The sequence below is a fragment of the Perca flavescens genome, chromosome 21 (genome assembly GCF_004354835.1).
Source record: "Perca flavescens isolate YP-PL-M2 chromosome 21, PFLA_1.0, whole genome shotgun sequence".
Lineage (NCBI taxonomy): Eukaryota > Metazoa > Chordata > Actinopteri > Perciformes > Percidae > Perca > Perca flavescens.
In genome coordinates, this window is record NC_041351.1 from 17,578,710 (window position 1) to 17,603,386 (window position 24,677).

Genomic DNA, 24,677 nt, shown 5'->3' on the forward strand with positions numbered 1-24,677 from the left:
GACGATTTATTAAAGGGAAAAATCCCACGAATTTGAAAGTACAGTTGAGAAGTGCGCACAAGGAGGCTAACCTAGCTTACCTTAACAAGGTAAAAGGAGAAAGCAAAGCCCCCTTTACCCAGAAGCTAACAGAAGCTAACCCCGGTACAGGCGTGGATGTATGGGTACAGGGCCAGACAGCATGACGGAGACAACAGCAGGACAGAGAACACTACAGGAAGGCTTTCACCGGCGACCCGATAGCTGCTGGTTAGTAAATACACAGGAACACCAAAAGTGGGAGGAAGCGTGGGTTAATATGCGTGCTGATACTGGGATGTCTACACAACTGTGTGAGTCGATTGACTTCAAAAAGTTCGCCACTTTACTCGACCAAAGTTGAAAACACCTGTTCATGTATGTCTTCTTTAGTTGTAGACTGTTTACATATTTGTGCTCATCATATTTACATTGTATGTACTGGTGTTATTGCTGAATACATTGTGAATACATATTTCTAAAATTGTATGATGTTTTTGTTTAGTTATTATTACACAATACTTTTTCTGACCTTTTTGAATCTTGCCCCTGACAAATAATCCATATTAGCACTAAAACTAATAAAAACTAAACTAAAACTAAGCATTTTCCAAAAAATTAAAACTAAACTAGCAAACCCGCTTTAAAAACTAATTAAAACTAAACTGAATTTGAAAACAAAAAGTCAAAACGAAATAAAAATAAAAACTAACGAAAAATGCAAAATGAGCTTGCTGTGGAGTAAGGTCTGACAATGCGAGACTACTCAGAGGCCAACATATACAATGATACCAATAAGTGATAAACTAATATGGGTCTACTGTATAATATTGGCCCAACTAAAACAAATCTCTACAGTGCAGTAATTTGTTTTAAGTATAATATAATATGGGATTAAAACAATGTTCTGAACACTGTTTTGCTAATATACAGTAAACTTTACAGTACTTGGTTAACAACACTCTCATTCTAATGAAAAAAATGCAAGAATTACATTTTTAATTTTGTGATGATGACACATTAATTGCAACATGGAATGCAATAACAACAAACAATTAAAGTAAAAGTTTGACATGAAACACATACATGGCATCTACATGATACAGTAGATCTATGATCAAATGTATGGTATTTCTGTAACAGGGCCCCTTAGAGTAAAGAGATGAAAGAGTTACGCAAGTACCTAAGCTTGCTAGTACAATGTCGTTATCAGTACCACAGAACAAGTTTTTGACTGGTGTTGAATAATCCTAAACTCTTTGGATGAGATCTGTTGCCATCAGTTCTTTCTAAATCAATCCTGTCGGGGTGATTAAATCACCCACAGTGAGCAACAGATGTGGGATTAACATGCTGGCCACTGGTCGCACTGAGCTCGGGCATTGGGTCTCAGAACTAACTGACACTGGGATCACACAGGCTATGGTGGAAGCATTTGCCAAGTTTGATTATGTAACATGGCCTGGGAAGTGTATGTTCAGCTTTGTGTGGCTTGGTGTCACCCGCATAAAGTAGAAGTGAAGCTTTAAGGATTAGTGGTGGACCGTGTTAATGAGCGCCTAATGCATGAAAGCATTACTATAGATTTTTCATCAGTGCCACACAGGTTGTGGAACTCAGAATTTGAATATACTCTGAAAGTTGATAGCTTGGATGTCAAACAGGCATTCTGCCATAGAATTAGACCCCAAGAGGTCCTGGATAATTAAGTGCATGTAATAACTGTAATAGCATGGTGGCTTTGTAATCCCAAGGACATGCCATTTAACTGGGATGAGTAGACTATAACTTCAGTTATTTAAATCATTCTCAGCAGTAGTGGTGGACAGATCGATCCAAATATTGATACCAACGTTGGTATTGATATTGATCAATACCAGTGTAATGAGATTGATTTTAGTTTCAGTTTCTCTCCAGTAATCACTGCTACTAAACTAAACTACTGCTCTGCTTTCTGCTCAAGGCTCGGCTTAAGCTGTTGTTGTCATATAGCAATCGAGCGTCTCTAGCCAATTTCAGCTGCACAAGCTACAAAATAACTAATCAGGTGGTATTTTAACTCTTAATAAGACTGTAGCAACATGCCTATAGGTAGCAGTATACAGTGCTATGTGTACCACTTCTTCATTTGGTTACAACAAAGACAAAAGTGCTTAAAATTGTAGAAAACCACAATGTTTACTACGTGTGATGCACGACGTAGCCATCTTTGAAAGTGAACTCGGGGTCCTCTGAGTTCAGACGACTTGACGAGTTGTATATACGACCTCGGTGGTGTTCTTTTTGCAACTTCCGGTTCGTAACTCCGGGAAACAACTCGTAAATCGACTTTGGTGGAAAAAAAGAACGCACCATAAGATGCAAAGCTACTATAGGTTCTTTTTATAGCTAGATTTTGCAAATTAGCAAATTACCCTTTTTACCCCTTTACTATTTTATGTCTCTTTCTACCTCCCTAGAAAATGCTACAGTACAATTCTATAATGGTTTGTTAGCAGTTGTCTGTATCCCAGAGATATGAGTGCCACTGGTGCACCAGCGTCTCCCGTCACACTCACGGCTCCAGCAAATAAAACATGAATTACCATATGGAGGTTGTTGCCACGTAACCTGCTAGCTGGAGAAAAAAAAACATGAAGCTAAGGAACCAACCAGACATAACCTTGATAGATAGATAGATAGATAGATAGATAGATAGATAGATAGATAGATAGATAGATAGATAGATAGATAGATAAATAGAAAGTTGAAATGATTTTTTTCCTACGTCATTATGAGATTTTATTTTATCTAAATTACGCAACAGCAAGTTGACACCCAGGATCCCTTGGGATTGTCCCTTCTGTGACACCCAGGGAACAGCTGACTTAGCCAGCTGGGGCCTGGACTCACAATTTGCTCCCATGATATAAAACAAAAAGCTTTACACCTACAGAAGACTTCTGGAGTCAGTTAAAGGATGTGAAAGGATGCAAGGAAGTGGCTTCACCAGGCTCTCTGCCAGCCAGCCAGCCCATATAGACTAGTTATAATTAATGCTGAAACAAACTCCCTTTAGCCTGGACTCTTGATGACAGTAAAATGAGAAGAAATCGGGTTGAAGGGGCTATATAAATCTCTTCAGTGTCAAGCTGCATGTAGCTCTGTGGCCAACACTTTCACTGCTGAATGTACTCCCTGTTAGCTCCTGTGATAGTATCACTAAATTAAAGGTATACTGGAGGTCTGAAGTCTATAGGTGTGTTTTGACCACAGGAACCTTCCCCCAGAACTAGGAATATTCTGCGGCCCCAGGGTCTAAATTAAGTTCTGGGGGCTTTATTTCTACCCCCAAGAAGTCCCGTATCGGAGGGTAGTACTTTGTGAAAGTACAGTAACCTTCGGGGTGGGGTTTGTGGGGATGACAGTCGCTGATTGGTCAAACACACACTGCATGGCTGCTTCAACTCGCCGATCGCTTCATTCATAACAAGGAAGTACTCTCATATCGATTTATGACCATTTTAGAACTAGGGGAGAACATTGCTCTTTGTTTGATAACATTTAAAGTAAATTAAGGCTTTGCTGTCATCTTCCCGACTTATTTTAAAAAAGAGAGAGAGATCCAGCGAGCCAGTGCCCACACTTAACTTATGAAGATTATTATCTACTACAAAGGTATTCATATACATGAATATATAAACTCATCCCATTGTGTTCCAACTGGGCAATATAGTCCAAACCTAAATCCAATTAAATTGCAATCAAATATCTCATTCTATCTTACACACTGTAAATTCAAAGTGAAATATCTTTTATAGGTCACTAGATGTAAATAAAGTACAGTAATTGGAAGAATAACTCCACTGTTATATGTACTAGAGATGTTCCGATACCGATACCAGTATTGGTATCGCCTCCGATACTGCCTAAAACGCTGGTATCGGTATCGGGAAGTACTGGAGTTTATGCACTGATCCGATACCACGTAATAAAGCCCTAAAGAAAATCTACGTTAAAGTAGTTTATTTCTATTTCTTTTTCCGTTATAACTGACTGTCAAACTGGATAATAAAAGAAAGTTCTGTAGCATTCCTTGTTTGTGTTTGTTCATGTTTCACAAAGAGTTTAACCTGAGCCAGACCGACAACAAAGATAGCAATCATATCACATCCATACAGGGATAGTAGTATACAGCTGTTAAAACATAATAAAATATATGACACACCGGTATTGGATCGGTGCTCGGTATCGGCCGATACGCAAGTTCAGGTATCGGAATCGGGAAGAAAAAAATGGTATCGGACTATCTCTAATATGTACTGTATATGTGTGTTACTATATCATGTTTTAAAAGAAAGTCAAAACTGGTGCTAATATTTTATGTATGATAGTATTACTGGAATCCAAAATTAACGTATGAAGTGAGTAATATATAGTACTAATAGGAGATCAATTATTGGTACATGCATGTATAAATTAAGTTATTCTATAAAGAGGTATGTGTTTTCGAAGTGTCTCAAGTGTGACGGGAATGTATCCAATGACATGTTTTGTAGTCTGTTGCCCAAATGGAAGAGACACAACAGCCCTGTCCCACTACCCACGCTTGTCTTCTTGTGCTATAAGCCAAGAGCCCACTGGTGTTATCCATTAGCTGTCAGCAGTGCCCAAGTACCCATCAAAAGACTGCAAATGTACACAGGATTTTTAAAGACACAGAGGGGTACCCTTAGTTGATTACATCATCCTATCACTCAGTCAAGTAAATACACTGGCCTTTTTAAAAGAACACATTTCGACATGTCACCATAGGAAAATCACAGATGTAAATAATGACCACGCTAAAACCACATCAGACGGGCCGACGACGCAATTTAGAGAGAATCTCTACTGAGCTAATGTTTGCCAAATTACTAGTTAAGTACCCAGCTAAGCCATCCAGAAAAATACGCCCAGCACATCCACACAGGTGTTTTCACTTGGCTAATTAGACCTCTGTATACTATCAAAGAAAAGTGAGAGACATGTCAATCAAGCATGGCTGAACACGCTCAAACACCTGAGGAGAAATCTAATTAGGCAAAGAAAATTAAAAAAACACCTGTGTGGGTGAAGACGTGTTTTATATGTCCAACGTGTGATGTACGTCCAACGTGTGACGTATGACAAAGTCGTCCCTTGAAAAGGCTGCTATTTGGAGCTCTGAGAAAAAGGTCATGGGCAGAATTAAACATTGTGACACATATATGCGCCTTATCTTCTTTCAGTTACAGTAGGTGCCTCTAGTCTATCCTGATTCATGAAGCAACATGAATGGACAACCTGAGGGGACATAAGGGGGCAACTCTCATTTCCTGGCTCTCAACCCTTGGTAATTAACTAGGTGTGCCCAAAGGGCCACAATGTGTTTTAAAGAAAGAGAGGAAGAATGAGCAAGATAGTGAATTTATGTACTGTGGAAAGAGTATATTAGGTCTACTGTAACAACATACTGATTGGTAACATACAGTTCTACAACAGCTCAGAGGAAATAAGTCATGAAATATTAGTTATATTTACATTTATTATATCATTAAGATTATCCTCTTCTGCCTGTGTGTGCAAACCCTAAAGGTGGATGTTTAATGGGTTTGCTACCAATTTCCCCTGATGGATTCAATAAATAGTTTACACAAAAACACAATAAATAAAATCCACATAGTTTCAGTGTATTGTACTGTTGATTAGACCAGTACAATGGAGCTCAGAGGCATTTTGTGGTGTACAAAGCACCTATAAAATAACATTTGAGAAACTGATAAGCATCTCATTGAAAAGAATACTCGTAAAAATCAACGGAGCATGTTGTGAACAGTGGATCTTCCTTCTGTAAAAATAAGTCCTAAATGAAAGTATTCACTGTTAGGTGATTTTGGGGGGCATAAACTACATGCCAGTGAGCTCCATTGTATTGGGATAAGTTACAGTATTACATTCCTACCACAGGCAATTAAACTTTTTAACACTTCATCACTGAGTGTGAGATAAGACTCATATACATCAAAAGTGCACTGAATGCAGCTTGAACAACCTTGCACAATAGGTTTATCTACATCCTATCATTACTCATGAAACAGTTGTAAATTTTTGCTCCCCAACTTGCAGTTTTAAAGATTTTTTTTTTTTTTTATTATTTCCAAATTGTATATATTTTAAATATTGCTTGTGTAGTATTCAATTATTATTTCATGTATATTGTTTCCTATTATTTAATGTATATACTCTGTATGTGTGTTGTGTGTCTGATATTTTGCTGCTGCAACACTGTTATTTCCCATTTTTCGGGATCAATAAAAATCTATCTATCTATCTATCTATCTATCTATCTATCTATCTATAGCTAATAGCTTCAAACTTAAGCAAACCACACAGTAACTGAGAAGAAAAGTAAGAGTCAGCTAAACTGAGTAGCCTATGTCCCAACAGTGAAGTCATGAGAACAGACACAGAGTTGTGACTACTGTCTCTCAGATCTCCCCAGGGGTAGACTCAAATCTGCCAGCACCCTTCTCTAATGCAGCTCTCAGTGGAAGGCAACAGGGATAAGATACTTCTCTGCAAGTAAACCTCCACACACACATGCACCTCTCCCCTCCATCCTTAGCCTACCTAGACTACGCATGGTTCATCTCTTACTGGCTGGCATCACTCTCCGTCCCAGGACACAGACCTCGCTTTAGCCAGGACGTCTCCAGTGTCAGGCAGAATGAGGGTCTTTGTTGCCGCAGACTCAATACAGGACCTTCACTCGCAGAAGTGGTTTGGGGTGGTTTGATATGGAGAACAATATCCCTTTTAACATGATGAAGAACTGACTGCAAAAGTGGAAACGGGACAGTTAGAAAAACTCTGCAGACCATGCTTGAGTAGATTATTTTATATTAAAAACACTTTCTGTACTCTTTTCAGCTAAACGTGGTTTGTGGGGGGCTTCTGTTGTGAATAACTAGAATAGTTTTAACAGTAACACTGTTTTAACCTCTCAATAAGGGTACCAATCCCAAACTTTAAATTGGACTTATACATTAAATTCCATTTCTAACATGCTGTCTGCTATGTCTAGGATCTCTTGAATGTTTTCAAGACAAATATTTTTTTGCTTTTCTATTCACCTCTAAGGTGTGACACAATAGATTCAAAACCCTGTTGAAAAGCAGTGAACTGACACACAAAAAACATGAAACTGCAGTGAATCACACAACTGAATGGGGTGGTTACATAAGACAACAAAGAATTTCTGCTATGGAGTAGCTAGATAAGTGGTCAAATGAAGGAGCTATTTAAATATTTAAATACCTCACGTAAATAACCCTACCTAACAGTAAGACTCAATATAACAAGTTTTGTCTGAAGTCAGCTAGCTTTAAGTTAGCTAAATTGGCATACTATGTTTTTTTTTTAGCTAAAGTAACGTAGCTAATTAGCTAACGCTAACGCTAGTTAGCAAGCTAGCTAAATGTCAGTTGAGCTACACAAGTGCCAGGGTTGATAATACGTAGCTAAGTATTTCTTCAGTTGGTTAGTTATGCTGTCTATGGTTTTACCTTTCTCTCTGACTTTGTGCCGAGCTTTGACTTTTAACTTTGTAGAGTGCGACATCTTGTGATAATGTTAGGTCATTACTCTGCCCTTGAACGTTCAGCACTGTAACCAATCCACGGAAAGAATAGTGAGACGTCAAGAGACTAACCAATGAACGTTTAGCTACGTCTTTTACAACAAAAATGGCGTTCTTTGTGTTGTGAACTGTGAAGCAAAGGAGCTACAAACAAATATATTTTATGTTTTGAAAAACTGAAAAAGTCAGGTAAGCATGTAATTTAGTGATAACATAGTGCGACTGGGTAGTGTCTTATTTGCCGTAGAATACGTGTGTTTTTGCACCCAGCAAAACAACTTTATCTTAATTTATGATTTAATAAATTACATCGGCAGCTAACGGCTAACGTCAACCAGCCAAATGAATGAAAAACGTAGTAAACAAGCTAAAGTAAGCTAGTGCGTATCGCATATAGAAGTTTACTGCGAAATTGCTTTAACGTTAATGGCTGTCTCTTCGAAATGTTGAATAATTTTACGAGTGCGTGGTCGTTTTTTACCAGGATGAAGGTGGTCAATCTGAAGCAAGCCATTCTACAGGCATGGAAGGAACGATGGAGTGACTACCAGTGGGCCATTAACATCAAGAAAAACTTTCCAAAGGGAGCAACATGGGACTATCTTAACCTTGCAGGTCAATGAAGTTCCTTAGACATCATGCTAATAATTACTCTTACACCAGTTATCTTTTTGTCAATTCTAATTGTGGCTTTAAATGCTGTTTGTGTATTTCAGAGGCCCTGATGGAGCAGGCGATGATTGGTCCCTCTCCTAACCCTCTTATTCTGTCTTACCTAAAATATGCTATAAGTTCCCAGGTGAGACAAAAAGCAGTGTTATTGAAAAATATGGTAACTGGGCAGTGAGTCAAACCGTAATGAAGGTTACCTTCTCTCTCCTTAGATGGTGTCTTATTCCAGTGTGCTTACAGCCCTCAGCAAAGTAATTTATACTTTTATATTTTTTACACAAAATTATGGTATCATGCAGTTTACTGTAATATATGAGAGGTTTTCATGAATATGTCTCTTTTCTGATAGTTTGATGACTTTTCTCGGGAGCTGTGTGTCACATCACTGTTGGAGATAATGGACATGTTTTGCCATCGTCTCAGGTATGTGAAATTATCCATGACAGTGTTGTCCTCCATCAGTAACTTTATATTACATTTTCCATCTTAAGTGTTACCTGTGTAACACGTCTTAACACATAACTGCATCAATGTTAATGCTAGATTGTTATGCCTTGTATGAATTTAGAATTTCTTATGAAATCATAATAGATTTAGTAAGCATATATGTACATTTATGTCTCAGAATATCATCTGCAGTGAATTGGGGCAAGTATTGGTGTTCACTAATTGCATAGTAACTATTAACAAACGTGTTTAATGGGATATGTAGATAAGGTTTAATGAAGCTGGGAATTTATGTCAAAATAAAAAGGTTATTGCTTATTTAAATCTTGCTTAGACTATTGCCAACTTCACTCAGATAACCTGCAACTCATCCAGAATGCTGCTACTAAGGCGATAAAGTGATTGTATAATACTAAGATCAGCCTTGTCTCCCAAGTTAACATTTAGTTATCAAATCTTACTTTTTTTCCTTTTAATAACAGCATCAGCTACATCTGCATACCACTAACTCTTAAGTAAATGAGCAGGCCGTATTCCTTGGACATGCAATAGTTTGACGTATTTATAATGTTTTATTCTTTACTGCTTGCCTGCACATTTCCTTAGTTAAAAACTGTTAGTTTGGTTTTGGAAATTATATAAGTTTCTTCTAATTTAAACGATCTCTGACTCACTGTCTCTTATCTCTAACTCTGAAGCTGTCACGGGAAAGCAGAGGAATGCATTGGGCTGTGTCGGGCTCTGCTGGGAGTGGTAGTGTGGCTGCTGCAGGGCTGTGCCTGGTACTGTGAGAAGCTGAGAGAACTGGGTCCATCAGCCAGCACAGAGGCCAGTCTGAGAGCCTGCCAGGAGAGGCTTTACAATCTGATGAATAGCACCAAGAACAGAGCCCTGGTCCACATCGCTCGGCTGGAGGAACAAGGTTGTGTGTGTGTGTGTGTGTGTGTGTGTGTGTGTGTGTGTGTGTGTGTGTGTGTGTGTGTGTGTGTGTGTGTGTGTGTGTGTGTGTGTGTGTGTGTGTGTGTGTGTGTGTGTGTGTGTGTGTGTGTGTGTGTGTGTGTGTGTGTGTGTGTGTGTGTGTGTGTGTGTGTGTGTGTGTAGGATTATGCATTTGGGCACAAATATATATCAATCAATATGATTTATGGTTCTCCCCTGTCAAAGCTACATGAAAACAATTTGCAAACTTGAATTTACATTTGATGGAGTTTTCCTGGGTGATAGATCTCTCTGAGTTTAAGAGACAGTTTTAGTTACCAGTGATTGTCTGGGAAACATTAAGATTAAACATTCATACATACAAACAACATACCATTTATATTAGATGTCTGCAAATCTTATTATGCATAATTGTTGTGCCAGACATCTTACTGTGTTTCTGCTGCTACTCCTCCAAAGGTTCCTGGAGCAGCGTGGAGCAATCAGTGTTGAGAGTGACGGATGGCCTCGGCTGTGTCCCTAACCAGACATTGAGAACTAAATTGGAGGAGAGCTTGTCACTAGTAAAAGGGTGAAGATTCCCACCTTATTCCTGCATTTTGAATACACAGATCAATTTAACTTTGGCATGACGCTGCTTAGCCTACAGGTGGCAATATATTACTATAAAGAACATCACAATCAATCTTTGTCATGCTAACTCTTCACTCTTTCATCAGTATTCCCCTGATGCTGTCTGAGCAGAGTGACCCTAGGTTCCATGCCTCCTTCCCATCAGTCCACGCCTTCGTCATGCTGGAAGGGACTATGAATCTGACAGGCGAGACACAGCCACTGGTGGAGCAGCTGATGATGATCAAGAGAATGCAGGTGACTATTTAGTGGCGTAGAAATGTTAAATCTGCATTAGACTGCATGGGAAAGTAAAGTGCTTGTCTTTTGGTAGCTGGAGAGGTGCCAGTTCACGTCCTGGGCACTGCTGGGGTGCCTTTGAGCAAGGCACTCAAGCCCCCAACGGCACGGGGCGCCTGTTTATTGGCAGCCCTCTCGCTCTTACATCATTCCAATAATGCATGTGTATAGGTCCTGTTTGTGCATGTGTGTGTATTTCGGGCCTGTGTGTAATGTGTTAAAATAAAAATATCTTGACATTAATATAGCATGATGGCAGTAAATTGTGCACGGTAAGGTACTTTTTTATCAGAGTGGCCAATGTTGTATGTCATGCTGAGAATAAAAAAAAAAGGAATATAAGAAGTTAAAGATGAAACCAAAGCTGAAGAGTCCAACTCTCTCTGGAAGGCCATTTGTCTTTCATTGTTGGACCATTTCTCATTTTGCCTCTGTCCTTGTAGTTATCAGTTTCTTCATGCAAGAATTAATGCACAAGCATATAAGATTGCTCTATTGTATGTATGTATTTTATTATTTTTGGCTGCAGTCTTTTCAAATTGTCTGTCCTCCACAGCGAATCCCTGCTCCTCTTTTTGTTCTGGAGATCTGGAAGGCCTGCTTCACCGGCCTTATTGAGTCACCAGAGGGCACAGAGGAGCTCAAATGGACTGCCTTCACATTCCTCAAGGTAAGATCTATTTCAAAGATGAGGACTGTTCCCTCTATCTACTTGTGATCTGCCTCTGTCTGCCTTTCTTTTTTTGCTTAGTCTGGGGTGTTTATTGTCCTTTTGACTTTAAATTGATATTGAAAGTCTGGCCATTTTGAGCGAAATTTGAACTTCATTAGTTTATTTCCATATTTGTATTTTCAGTATTATTTCCACCTGATAGTCTTAAGTGGACTGCATAGATTGACTTTAGGTTTTTGTTGCATGCAGTAATCAATTTAGCGAAGGGTGAAATAAAGTCAACGGATTTACATCCGGCACCAGTGACAGAATGACAGAAACATTGTTACTCGACCACACTTAAAGAAATTCATTTCTTGTTTCTTTATACTAGATTCCACAAGTTCTGCTCCGCCTAAAGAAGTATCCTCAGGGTGACAAAGGACAGGTACAACAATTGACTCACTGGTGTTTTTCCAACAAATGAACACTTGACACAAACATGAGCTTTTAGTATTGCCAAGCAGTCACGGGCTTAAAAAAAAGCAATAACTGTGTGGTGTGAAATGTAATGTGATGAAACCTTCACTATCACTTTTAATAACATGGCAAATTGTATTTTCCAGGACTTCATGGAGGATGTGAATATTGCCTTTCAGTACTTACTTAAACTCACACCCCTGCTGGACAAAGCTGATCAGAGATGCAAGTAAGTGCTCCAAAATATTGCCACAAACCTCTTCACTGCCTGTAATCTCATAGTAAAGGCTCTGACACACCAACCTGACGGCCGACCTTTGGCAGACGACTGCCTCCCCGAGTTGGTCACAAAGTGCCTCGGAACACACCGAAGTGACGCCGACTTGAGCTTACATTCTGCGCGTGCACGAGATGTAATACGTCTCCATAACAGTAGGCGGCGCTAATCTGTATTGTCGCCCAAAAAAATGAAAACCGGCAACTGATTGGACGAACGCGTCACGTGGGTTTGGCTTCTCCGAAATTTCAAAGCCAGACCATCGTGGTGGCTCGTTCGGAATACAATCTCATATTTTACGAAAATAGTTCACCAAAACGTGTTTCTGAAACATTTTAAGCGAGAAATAGGCCATGCATTTGCTGAATCTGTCTTCATTTCAGATCGACAAAGGTCAGTTTAAAAAGATTTTCGTCCGATTCTGAGAAACTCTAGTCACGCTCATCCCGCTCATTTCCGGGTTAGCATTCCACCAATCCGACTGCCCGCCTTCCGATTCAACATGTCAAACCAGCCCAAATGAAGGCAGACGGCTCCTCCGACTGATGACTGCACGGAACACACCGAACAGACTCGAGTCACTGACCTCGCCAGACTGTCCGACGGCCGATAATCGGGTTGGTGTGTCATGTCCTTAAGATGTTCTAGATAACAAAAGCCAGTTAAATTCCTGGTAAGCCAACACCATGACACTTTCTTGTGCTTCTTTACATAGTTGTGACTGCCTCAGCATGCTCCTGCAGGAGTGTAACAAGCTTGGTCTGCTGTCAGATTCAAATACAGCCTGCCTCACTGCAAAACGGTACGGGTTCCCATGTCACAATGAACACACCTGACGGCTCTTTTCTTCATTGTCTGAACTCTTTTAGTTAACGTGATCGTGGAGGAAGTTTTGTTCACCATATTCACACAATACACTGTATCCCCCAACCCCTCCACCCCGCTTCTGTCTCTCGTCTACCCCTACCTTCCCGTCCCTCTCCCCTTGCACATTTGATTCAGGACCGAGGACAGGGAGTTTGCCCCAAGGTTAAAGACAGCAGAAAATGCTAACATCCAGCCTAACCCTGGTCTCATCCTGCGAGCTGAGCCCACTGTCACCAATATTCTTAAGGTAGAGCACCATTACCCAATCTAAACTGTACAGGGCATTCTCAGTTTATTCTATGAACTGTATAATATCAAGGACATGTATGAAAGTGTCTGATCTCAGTGTAAACGACAAGAAGTTAATCAAAGTTACATGCTTAGAAAAAAACTAAATGTCATGTGTCAATAAATACAAGTGGAAGAACTATAATGAACACACCTTTAGTAAAAAAGAACAAATTTCTCCTTGCGGGATTAATAAAGTATACATTATTATTATAAATTATTCTTATTATTATTATAACTCTTCCTTTCTCGTTCATTAGACAGTAGATGCAGATCACTCCAAGTCGCCCGAGGGCCTTTTGGGGGTCCTGGGACACATGTTGTCTGGAAAGAGCCTAGATCTGCTCTTGGCAGCAGCAGCAGCCACTGGGAAACTCAAATCCTTTGCCCGGAAGTTCATTAAGTGAGTAAATGCAAAATAGAGTTGCAAGGGAAGACAAATAGTCCCCGAAATCATGACTCCTATATTGACTTGCGTACCAGTGAAATGGTGAAAACTCCAGTTGGCCTAAGAAGTGGATTTTTAACAAGAGGTTTCATAACTTGTAATGTGTTTCCTCTTTGTTCTAGGCTTAATGAGTTTCCCAAGCACATCAGCGGCGAAGGATGTGAGTTCAAATGCAAGAGTGACATGTTCCAATGTGGGGATTGCTCTCCTCATTGACATATTTTGTATTAAAATGAGATCTAACGTTGAGGATTTTCCCTGCTCTCCTTCAGCCAAGTCTGCGTCAGTACGGGCCCTGCTCTTTGACATCTCCTTCCTAATGCTCTGCCATGTGGTGCAGACATATGGTTCTGAGGTTAGTTTGTGTCAATTCAAGCTTGTCAGAAAAGAGTATATTGATGTTAATGGGTACAGTAGTATTCAATTTGAATTTCAGAGCAAATCAGCCTGCTCTTTCAGCGTAAGCCACACAATGTGCAGGCATGGCTTTGTAGAAGTGACCTAAGGTATTACGCAGCATCTCTGCTCGCTGAACAGAATATTGATTAGATCAATTTCAAGTGTCCATTTTAATGGATTACACCTAAAGCAATTCATAGAGCACACGGCTGCCCTGTGTCCTTTCCAGGTGATCCTGTCAGACCCCAGCCCTTCAGGGGAGACACCCTTCTTTGAAACATGGCTGCAGACATGTATGCCTGAAGAGGGCAAGACTCTAAACCCAGACCACCCCTGCTTCAGACCAGAGCCTGGCAAAGTGGAGAGCCTGGTCACCCTGCTGAACAACTCCTCAGAGATGAAACTAGTGTAAGTTGCAGACTAATCTTAACTTAAAGAACTGTTTTTTTGTCCATGCCTAATCCTTTTTACTCTCAATCACTTAACATACTTTACCCCAATGATGACAATTTCTTTGGAATACCTGTTTGATAATTTTTTTTTAAAGAGGGTTTCCCTCCCTTACAAACCATTGGTATCCATTCATTTCAGCTCTGAAGCAATTTGCACATTCTTCAAACGGTACACTTTTTTTTTTTTTTTAAGATTATTTTTTGGGCTTTTCCGCCTTTAATTTTTGACAGGACAGCTAGGTGAGAAAGGGGAGAGAGAGGGGGAAGACATGCAGGAAATTGTCACAGGTCGGATTCAAACCCTGAACCTCTGCGTTGAGGAATAAAGCTCTCAGTATATGTGCACCTGCTCTATCACTGAACCAACCCGTCCACCAAACAGTACACTTTAAGCAACGTTATTTAGCATTTGTATTTGTAGAATATAAACATTTAATTAATAGTTTAGAACTCAATATAATGTACAGTGGTTGCCAGCAGACATTAGTCTATATACTGTAAATGTATTTGTCGAATATAATTCCTCCTGTGGGCACCTATAATTGGAGGCTCTTTATATAGAAAATGAATGGCATTATAGAAAAACACAGTTGTAATCAGGCTTGGGGAGTAACAGAATACATGGAAAGGCGTTATGTAATAAACATTCAAAGTTAAAGTTACAGAAAAAAAAGACAATTGGATACATTTAGAAAAAATGGGTATTATTAGCAGGATTACAATTTTTAAAATACATTTTAAAATAAAGAACGATACATTACTGTTGACAAGGGTTATGAGTTGCGCCTATACTTATGAAGGTAATAAAAACATAACACAGAGGCTCCGTAGTCTGAACCAAGACGAAAAACTCTTTATTGACTACAACATTGTCAATGGCAGCGCATCACAGCCTCACCCCTTCTGTTCTTGCCTTTCACAATAAAAGCCCTTCGCTAAGAGGCAACTTGCGCCGTGTGTTATAAATCATTTATTAAATCTTTATACTGCTTATAAATGCTTAATATGGGGACTTAAAGTGTTACCCTTATAATAAACCTAAATATTGCTTATAATTGTAGCGCTGTTGACTTTTTAGAGAATGTCACAGATGTCGGAGCTTCCCAGCAGTACATGAATGCACCAGACAGGCACTCTATTCAAATCACCGAATGTCATGCTATCATTACCATGCAATAATAGTGATTGTGATAGGAATAAAAAGGCACATGACTTTTACAGTAGTGACTCCATTTCATTTGGGTTTTTTATTTTTAGACTTCTGCTTTTGATACTTTTTGATCTTTGTTTTGAACATTTGGTGGGCACTGCTTCACACTGGTGTCTTATAAACTAGGACTTTAAAAGTTTCCACATCAGATTCCAGACGAAGCATCAAGTGCGGTAATGACCTGCGGAGTACGTTAGCGTTTCATTTTATTATTTTCATTTTCATTTCAGTTATGTAATGAATTCTCTAAATATGGAACTTTGTCTGATGGTTATCTGTTGTTGTGACAGTCAGGTGAAATGGCATGAAATCTGCCTCAGCACGCCGGCAGCCATCTTGGAAGTTTTGAATGCGTGGGAGAACGGTGTTCTCTCTGTGGAGGCAGTACAGGTCTGTTCAACTTTAATGCTCCTTCCTGTGACTGGAAAATATTTTGGGAGATTTTCTGAGTTGCTCACATGATGCTCAGGCAGTACCAGTAACCTCCCTAGTCACTGCATGGCTATGAACTTTTGCAGTTTGACTCATTTCTCAAGTAAGCATGACATATTCTCTGGAAATTGGCAAATAACCATGTGTAAGAAATTGCAACAGCAGTGACGCCCTAAAGGCCGATATTTGAAGCGGACTTCTCTTTTTTTCTTTTTTTCTTTTTTTTTTCTTCAATCCATTCAAGTTTTCGTATCACTAAATGTGGAAGTTAGTCAGAATCCTCTCTCCTTTGACCATATCACCACGTCCTTTCTTTTTTTTTTTTTTCTTCTTGTCATTTCTCTCTGAGTGTAGAAGATCACTGACAACATCAAGGGGAAGGTGTGCAGTATGGCAATCTGTGCGGTGGCCTGGCTGGTGGCCCACGTCAGGATGCTGGGGAGGGATGAGAGGGAGAAGCCGCAGACTATGATTCGGCAGCTCGTGACCCCGTTTTATGGGGAGAACAATCAGTTTTACAATGAACGGTACAAACAACTGAAACGCACACTTATACTTTACAACTTAAGCCCATGATCAGATGCGTTCTCCTTCACAGACCATTAATACGTGAATTAACAATGATGTCCTCTCTCACCAGGGTGATTATTATGAGCTCCATCATGGAGCACATGTGTGCCGACGTCTTCCAACAAACGGCTGCGACCCTGCGCCCCCCAATGGAGGGCCAGGAGCCGATCCCCTACCGCAACCTTTTGCCGGCCAAAGACCCCATCCATGTGGCCCTCAGCAAGCAGTTCCAGACAGTGCTGCGCAAAGGCTGGGTGGACAGCCGGGCCCTGCATCTGTTTGAGAGCCTTCTCAACATGGGCGGGGTCTTCTGGTTCACAAACAATTTGGTCAAGGTAGGGGACCAAGAAAAGGGTGCAGATAGCTTAAGGATCAACAACAGCCACACTAGCTGTGTTTAAAGGCTGCAAATAACCATTATCATTTTGTCTGCTGTTTATTTTCTTGATTAATCGCGGGGGGAAAAAATGGCCATCACTATTTAATCTCAGGTGATCTTCTGTAAATGTCTTGCTTTGTCTGACCAACAGTTTAAAACCTAGAGATATTCAGTTTGCTATGATATAAGACAAGGAAATACTACCTAACCAATTATCAAAATCAAGTCGTTGAATAATTTTCTATTTATCAATTAATTGACTATCAAAAATTAATTGAGATCAAACCAAGGATCCACAAATCAAAACATCTCTCAATCACACCGCTAGTGGTCCTAAACTCCACACGGTACCTTTTTAGGATGATGAAAACGTAATCCTATGGTATCAAAGGCGCACACAAAGAGACCTTAACTAGAGCGTGACCGTCATTTTACTCATTATGTGTATAATCGGAGCACTGCGTCTTATTTCAGGAGCTGCTGAAGGAGACTCGACAGGAGTGGGCCGATCGGGTGGTGGAGTTACTCTACAGCATCTTCTGCCTGGACACTCAGCAGATCACCCTCACCCTGCTGGGTACCATACTGCCCGACCTGCTCACAGACTCAGCCCACTGGCACAGCCTGGCGGACCCCCCTGGAAAGGCATTGGCCAAGTGAGTGAAGCTTGATACTTTTGATGTGACGATGGCGTTGTTATTTTGGGATCTGGTGTTAACTTTACTCTCACGGTGGCTCCTCAGGTTGTCTGTGTGGTGCGCACTCAGCTCTTACTCCTCTCACCACAAAGGCTCGTTCTCTGCTCGTCAGCGCAAAAGGCAACGAGAAGATATTGAGGTAACAGTCACTCAAGCAAAAAACAATTTTACTAATGGAAATACTATTTTTAGTGTGAGAAAATGACACAAAGTGTGTCAATACTCTGATTTAATTCCTTTTTAATTGCATACATAATTGCTCTCTAACCCAGTGTATTCTAACATGTTCCTTATTGGCTGCAGGACTACAACAGCCTCTTTCCTTTGGATGACACTCAACCCTCTAAACTCATGCGTCTGCTCAGCTCCAATGAGGATGAGCCTGCTGCCCTTTCCAGTCCAGGTCAGTCTATTAATGTGAAGCCTGTGGCTGTGTCAGTCCGCCAAAGCATTAAGAGTTGTTGTAGCAACAAATGTAATAACTTAGATTAATATAGTGCATTTCATAAAACCCAAGGACGCTTTACACAGGTACAGGGGGACAAGGAAACAGAAAATAGTAGGCCAACACAACACTAATAAAACGTCTGCGCTAAATGAAAGGGGGACGTAATTAAATGACGGCTACAGATGTACAACCCCTTTGCGCATTGTAAAGTTATTTTATGAATGAAATAGACATATTACATACATAAAGGCCAATTTGGGGTCGGTTTTGAATCATTTACAATCCCATAATTGTCTCCATCTGTTGAAAGCCCGACCGAGTGTGACTCGGATTCGCACGTTGTCTGTCACTTTCCCTTTTTTAGCTTTTAGTTGTTCTTTGTTTATTTCCTTTTTTTCTGTGATGGCCCTGCCCCAGTATCAGCCATAACTACAGCAGATAACTTCTAAAATAAAATTTAAATACAATTAGGCCTATATAAAGAAAACTCCTGCTACCTTTTTCCTGGCCGGATACGCTAACACAGGCTTTTCCGGTGTTCAGCCAAAATCTGTGACCCGTCAGAATGTGTGACTGTAGAGCCGGTCTACCTGCCGAATGTCATTTTGTGACTTGGTGGGAAAAATCGGACTCGGGCAAAGGCATTAATAAAAACTATATAAAACTAGCGTTCTTTTCACTGTAAGTCTCGTTTGCTGTTACAGGTCATTCATGATCATCAGTTGGAACATTACACAGTTTCAGAAATGTGTAAAAGTTACATATAGTCCCTTTACCAACAGGAGGAAGATTGATTTTGAGAACCATAGAGGCATTGTGGTTCCAAACTACTCTTATCATTCTGCTATCAACCTGACTAATGTAATGAGCATTCAGTTTTGGGAATTATACCAAAAGTCAAATGAGTTCCACCCATTCCATTGTAAAAAAAAAAAAAAAAAAAAAAACATGTCTATTGTCTTTAGTCAAGACGGCTTTTTTGTTAACCCTCAACAAAATACTTCACGGTTAATTTTAACTTCCCTGTTGACATACTGTTGTTTTATGTATGTGTATTTTTACTTTTTTTTTTTTTTTTTTACTCAAATAACAAAAAATTAAATGAAAACAACACTTGTCAGTTCTTCCGCTGTTTTCTAACGTCACATGTTCTCTCATAGGAGACCGATCAATGAGCAGTTCCCTCTCTGCCTCCCAGCTCCACACTGTCAACATGAGGGACCCTCTCAACCGAGTCCTGGGTGAGTCTGTGCTACACGTCCACATACAGTCCCTTTTTGAACCAACTATCTGTTATAATAACAGCTCATCACTAGGGAAATGCCATGAACACAGACATGTGCGATTACTTCAACCATGACAATTCATACCACCTGTTTCTCTACTCCTCAGCCAACCTTTTCCTCCTCATTTCCTCCATCCTGGGCTCCAAGATGGCAGGCCCTCACACCCAGTTTGTACAGAGTTTTATGGAGGAGTGTGTTGAGTGCCTGGAGCAGGGAAGTCGCGGAAGCATTCTGCAGTTCATGCCCTTTACAATGGTGAGTTATGAGCTAAGAGGAGAAACTGGGAGCGAGAAGGATAAAGATAAGGAGGGAGATGAGTGGCTGTTACGTCAGACATTGGGAAAGGGTTTGGAATTTCTTCATAAACTTTGTGTTTGTTCTGCTTGGTTGCAAAGACATTTTTGAGGATTGAGTGCTTTAAAGAGAAAATCTCAGCGTGCGAGAGAATCCAAGGGTCACGCTCAGAATTTGATCCATGTGTGAATTTGCACAAAGTTAAGAAAACCTGGTGAGAGGGAGTGCCTGGTGTTTTGAGTGGTAAAAAGTCACTTTGGTGGAGCTGTTGTGTATGACCCTAATGGTTTTGTGGGAGCCATGAGACTGTTCACAAATCAAGAGTTAAAACTTGCCTTGAGCAACATGATGCATGTTTTTTTTTGTGCATCCAGGTTTCTGAGCTGGTGAAGCTGCCTGCTCTGGCCAAACCTAGAGTTGTCCTGGCCATCACTGACCTGACTCTGCCGCTGGGGAGAAGAGTAGCTGCCAAGGCCATCTCTGCCTTGTAAACCCCCTCCCAGTGGGTAAAAAATAAGAAAAGGAAAAAAAAAAAGTTAATATTTTCTTTTCTGTTACGAGTAGCTCTGAACCTGGGTGAATCATCCATTTAAAGGGATTCTTTGTTGGAAAATACCATTTTTATAACCATGTCTCTGTAAACATTGTTTTGCTATTGTTTTTTTATGATAGTTTTCCCACTAAAATGTGTAAATAAGTTTTAAAATAAAACATAATGACGATCCTCTGGTTCTACTTGCCAGTATTTACTTAATTCAAAGTGAGTTACATGATGTAACCATAATATGATGTGATGTAACTTACATCACATTTGGAATTTACAGCCGCTGTGATTGTAAACCCTGGTGATGATGATCACATGCCAGCGAGGCCACCACATGACTCTACATACAAGGTGGTGGTTGGTGCCACCCACTTAAGTGACATAAGCTCGTGGTCATCATCCTCTTCTTGCAACACTTCTTCAAGGAAATCTGTCTGGCAGCGTAGTGGAAATAATGACACAGAAGCTTCTACTTCACTTTTAGTTGCACTTCTTTATTACAGTATTAGCTCAACTGAAAATTAAGATGAATTTCAGTGAGAGCATGTGTCAGCATGACCCACTGCTAGTGCTTGATGTGTCATTATGCATGGTCATTCACAAAAAGGATCTATTCCCTTTTCCGGAAAATGCAAACATTGTTTTCAGAATCATACAAAAATAATTAGTTTCATTTTAACATTTTACAGGATGTATAAATAGTTCTTAACGTGCCCCCAAGCCCTTAAAATGAGTGTTAACAGTAGATAAAGTTTATAGATGTCTCTGACAGCAAGGAGATATTGAAAAGTAGGGCTTTGCTATACATTATTGTTTTACTATACTCAGCTATGGAGAAAATTCTAGCTATAGTTTTTGAACTATTTTATATTTACTATTGATATATGTACAGTATATATTATCTATACATATATATTTAATTTTCATTCATTGTTATAAATAAATACACTAAATAAATATTACATAAATAAATATAAAAATAGAAATTGATAAAACAAAATAATAAATATTAATGCAACAGATAAATACATAAATACTATGGTAAAAAAAATGGCAGAATAAGGCATGTTTTGGACATGAACCAAAGTCAGTGGTCAGCTCTCTGTGTCCTCCTCATTGCTGTGGTCCAGACTCCTGAGGAAGCGGGCCGTGTCCTGCCCGAAGGACTGGAGCTGCACCAGGGTCATGTGTGCTGCCACCTGAACCTCGTATTCCCCTGGCAGACGCAAGGCTATGGGGGTTGGTGAGGGCTGCACTACTGCCTCTGCTTGGACCATTTTAAGCATCTGCAAGACACACAAAACAACATCATGACAGTGCCTAAAAGGAAAGGATCGTTTACCAAGAATGACAGTGATTTAGAAGTAGTATTCTACCTTATTGATCTGAATGACAAGGTCTCTGATGTCAGCCTGTAGCACAGTCACCTTGTCTTTGTTTTCTAGCCGAGGAGAGACGGAGCTCAGTAAGGCCCTGTGCAGCTGAAGACCCTCGGACATTCGTGTCAAACTGGTCTCCTAATTGAAAAGAATAACCGCAAACTGTTCACATTATCTGTTCTGTAACACTCATTTAATTTCACAGAATAATTCCCCTGGTAGATGCTTACCAAAGTGAGATTTTCTGACACAACTGTGAGTACAGGAGCAGAGGGGATGCCAATGGTGGATGCCATCATCACAAGCTTTGCGTTTTCAGAGGAATTAAGTTGTAGAGTCTGTGGTGGAGAGATAACATGGATGTTATGGCTGGATTGTAGCTCGGCACGCAACAGGACACACACATTGCCTTGACGTGTTGGAAGGCCTATGTACTTCATGAAAAAAAAACAGTGGTTCTCAGATCCTTTACTTTAGTAAAAGTAGTAATACCACAACAATGTAAAGATACCCCATTACAAGTAAAAGTTGTGCATTAAAACTACTTTTACTACGAGTGTCAAAAGTTGAGTTAGTTTTGAATTTACTTTTGGGTAGTTTAATCTGGATAATGCATCATATAATTATATAATAACAATATAGACATAAGATCATTATGGCCTTTGTCTGATCTGTAAACGAACTAGTATCTATGTTAAATGAATATAATGTAGTACAGGTTTCTAGGTTGCATAAAATAGAAATCCTCAAGTACCTCAAACTTACACCCAAGTACTTAGTGCAAAGAGCAGCTTAGAGCAGTACGATAATAACTTATCACATACTGGCACAAATGTATACTAGTTACAACTTCTGAAAAATATAAAGCACAGTGCTGCATAGACATTAACTTATTCAACAGCCTGTCAGACTAGTAACATGGGTACAGTGCTACGCACTAACATGCCGTGGGCTCATAGACAGACCTGCACTGATTGATTATCACCAACACACAGCAGCCTATACAGCTCTGCCTAAAACATATTCAAATCAAAGCGAAACTATGCGAAAAACCAGCACGTATCTACTGTATCCCACCTCTGTGTGAATGCAGGATTTGTGTGTGTCGGGAATGGAGAGCAGGATCTTTTGTAACAAGGTGCGGCTCCTCTGCACGAGCTCTTGAAACTGCGCACCCTCAACAAGTATGTTCCTCTCCGGCAGAGGTGCGCTGCGGGCGAACGTGGCCATGTAGCAGGGAATGAAGAAAACTGCGGGAGAAGAAAAATCAAAACGTCACCGTCGAGAAATCAAAACAATTCCCTTTATACATCCAGCACAACGTGTGTGTGTGTGTGTGTGTGTGTGTGTGTGGCAGAGGAGGATAAAGGGCAGAACAAAGCCTGGCTCTCTCTCCTCAGAAGCTCCTCTGCCTGCAACACTGGGCATGCCCCCCCCCCCCCCAACCTCCCCACCCCCTTCAGGCTAAAATAGCTGCATGAGTTGAGAATAGTAGGCTACACTGTAATGTGAAATCTAAGCCAAAAGTGCCTACAACAGTTAAACATAGGGACTGTTTGAGCAAATGTCACATTAAAATAAAGAAACTATTTACTCATTAAAACAGGTCCAGATGCTTTAAAATGAACTGTGCAATAATACCAGTAAATAGATAATCCAAACAGACTAGTGTCATACTTCCTTCAGAGTCTCTGCTGTGTCTGGAGATGATCCGCAGAGGAAGAGAAAGCAACATTTTACAGGCATTGCCTCACCACTACTCACCAATCAGAATGTTCATGGCCTGTGTTGAGGAACGTCTTTACGTATTGACCCTAAGTGAACACTATCCATGATTGATAGTACAAATAGACTTATATAGAGCCGGCCCATAGTGGGGTTTCCCGTCATTTGTTCATTTCAAGGAATCTCACTATGGGAGGTTTTATTCAAAGCCTTGTCTTTTTTTCTACGTAATTTACTTGGATTCAAATGATAGTAATTGATAATTACCATAATTTATAATTGATAAAATCCCATTTGTTGACCTTTCAATTCAATTCAATTTTATTTATAGCATCAAATCATAATAAGAGTTATCTCAGCACACTTTACAGATAGAGTAAAGGTCTAGACCACACTCTATAATTTACAAAGACCCAACAATTCCAGTAATTCCCCCAGGAGCAAGCATTTAGTGTGACAGTGGCGTGTTCCTTTTAGGGAGAAACTGAGTTAGTAACAAGCATTTTTGGGACAAGGATGCACACAGGTGGAAAGAGAGAAGAGAGAAACTCAGTGTGTGAAAGGATGTCCCCCAGCAGTCTAAAACTATAACAACATAACTAAGAGAGACAGGGTAAGGAGAGGAGCCTGGTCGGGCTAGAACTCTCCCCTGCCGGATCGGGTTGTACTGGCCTGCCTCCCTCTATTATTATGTTATGGTAGATTAATCTGACGACTATGAAGAGAAGCAGAGAAAACCTGCTGCTACTGACATGTTTGTTGGTTGATGGAATGATTGCGAGGGTGTTAATTCTTGTCTGTTTTTATGTCTGGTTGACTGCAAAATTGAATATTTGATCTGTTTCTGTTCTGTTTAATTAATTTATAAATCAAAAATTATCGTAACCTTTATTTATATTTTATAGCAATTTACAAACACACTCCACCACAAATGTAACCTTTATTTAGCAGAGGAAGACCCATTGAGTTACATATCATACATACAATCATTGTATAATCACAAAGCAATACAAATAAAACAACTTAACATAAAAACTGTTATGTTATGTTATTTATTTTATCTAAAAAATAATAAATCAAAGATGAACTATTAAAATTCATTTCAAAAATATGTTAAACAGGTTAAAACAAAGATATACCAGAAGGATAATATAACGAAATAAATAAATCAAAGGGTAAAAGTAGTTTTTCAGTTCTATTATGCAATTACATTTTCAGCGTA

At 39.8% G+C, this 24,677-nt stretch overlaps 2 protein-coding genes and 1 long non-coding RNA gene across 8 annotated transcripts in view; 1 reads left to right on the plus strand and 2 right to left on the minus strand.

Moving 5' to 3' along the window:
• LOC114548429 (uncharacterized) overlaps positions 1–7,713 on the minus strand; it is a 49,862-nt gene extending 42,149 nt beyond the window's left edge. For both annotated transcript variants that reach the window (XR_003691357.1, XR_003691358.1), the window contains exons 1-2: positions 7,584–7,713; positions 6,649–6,854 (exon numbers count right to left, since the gene is read on the minus strand). This is a non-coding gene — a long non-coding RNA (uncharacterized LOC114548429). The remainder of the gene's footprint in view (positions 1–6,648; positions 6,855–7,583) is intronic.
• On the plus strand, positions 7,555–20,531 carry med24 (mediator complex subunit 24). Of its 2 annotated transcripts, none has more exons than XM_028568377.1 (26): positions 7,555–7,846; positions 8,142–8,272; positions 8,374–8,456; positions 8,542–8,580; positions 8,679–8,752; positions 9,475–9,698; positions 10,175–10,286; positions 10,435–10,585; positions 11,184–11,297; positions 11,674–11,727; positions 11,906–11,988; positions 12,752–12,838; positions 13,039–13,150; positions 13,452–13,594; positions 13,762–13,799; positions 13,912–13,994; positions 14,268–14,446; positions 15,991–16,090; positions 16,487–16,659; positions 16,773–17,037; positions 17,556–17,737; positions 17,825–17,918; positions 18,083–18,182; positions 19,388–19,468; positions 19,620–19,768; positions 20,182–20,531. In XM_028568377.1, the coding sequence occupies exons 2-26, from the start codon at positions 8,143–8,145 to the stop codon at positions 20,296–20,298; spliced, it is 2,967 nt and encodes a 988-aa protein (XP_028424178.1). In that variant the 5' UTR covers positions 7,555–7,846; position 8,142; the 3' UTR covers positions 20,299–20,531. The 2 variants fall into 2 exon arrangements, with proteins under 2 accessions (XP_028424178.1, XP_028424179.1); XM_028568378.1 differs by having other exon boundaries at positions 7,557–7,846; positions 13,051–13,150.
• An 840-nt stretch (positions 20,532–21,371) lies between these two features.
• On the minus strand, positions 21,372–23,549 carry csf3a (colony stimulating factor 3 (granulocyte) a). Of its 4 annotated transcripts, none has more exons than XM_028568462.1 (5): positions 23,495–23,549; positions 22,808–22,980; positions 21,961–22,068; positions 21,728–21,868; positions 21,372–21,637 (listed from the first exon to the last, which is right to left on the minus strand). In XM_028568462.1, the coding sequence occupies exons 1-5, from the start codon at positions 23,508–23,510 to the stop codon at positions 21,446–21,448; spliced, it is 630 nt and encodes a 209-aa protein (XP_028424263.1). In that variant the 5' UTR covers positions 23,511–23,549; the 3' UTR covers positions 21,372–21,445. The 4 variants fall into 4 exon arrangements, with proteins under 4 accessions (XP_028424263.1, XP_028424261.1, XP_028424262.1 ...); XM_028568460.1 differs by lacking the exon at positions 23,495–23,549 and adding an exon at positions 23,408–23,465; XM_028568461.1 differs by lacking the exon at positions 23,495–23,549 and adding an exon at positions 23,372–23,410.
• Positions 23,550–24,677: the final 1,128 nt, after the last annotated feature.

What these genes read in the sequence shown, in the direction of transcription:
- csf3a (XM_028568460.1), bottom strand. Translation starts at nt 23,465, where the DNA reads ATGTTGCTTTCTCTTCCTCTGCGGATCATCTCCAGACACAGCAGAGAC. An exon ending in CAGCAGAGACTCTGAAGGAA is followed by an intron (nt 22,981 to 23,407) that starts GTATGACACTAG and finishes CTTCTCCCGCAG; the next exon opens with TTTTCTTCATTCCCTGCTAC. An exon ending in TTGTCATTCAGATCAATAAG is followed by an intron (nt 21,638 to 21,727) that starts GTAGAATACTAC and finishes TGTGTCTTGCAG; the next exon opens with ATGCTTAAAATGGTCCAAGC.
- med24 (XM_028568377.1), top strand. Translation starts at nt 8,143, where the DNA reads ATGAAGGTGGTCAATCTGAAGCAAGCCATTCTACAGGCATGGAAGGAA. An exon ending in AGCTTGTCACTAGTAAAAGG is followed by an intron (nt 10,287 to 10,434) that starts GTGAAGATTCCC and finishes CTCTTTCATCAG; the next exon opens with TATTCCCCTGATGCTGTCTG. An exon ending in TCTCTGTGGAGGCAGTACAG is followed by an intron (nt 16,091 to 16,486) that starts GTCTGTTCAACT and finishes CTCTGAGTGTAG; the next exon opens with AAGATCACTGACAACATCAA.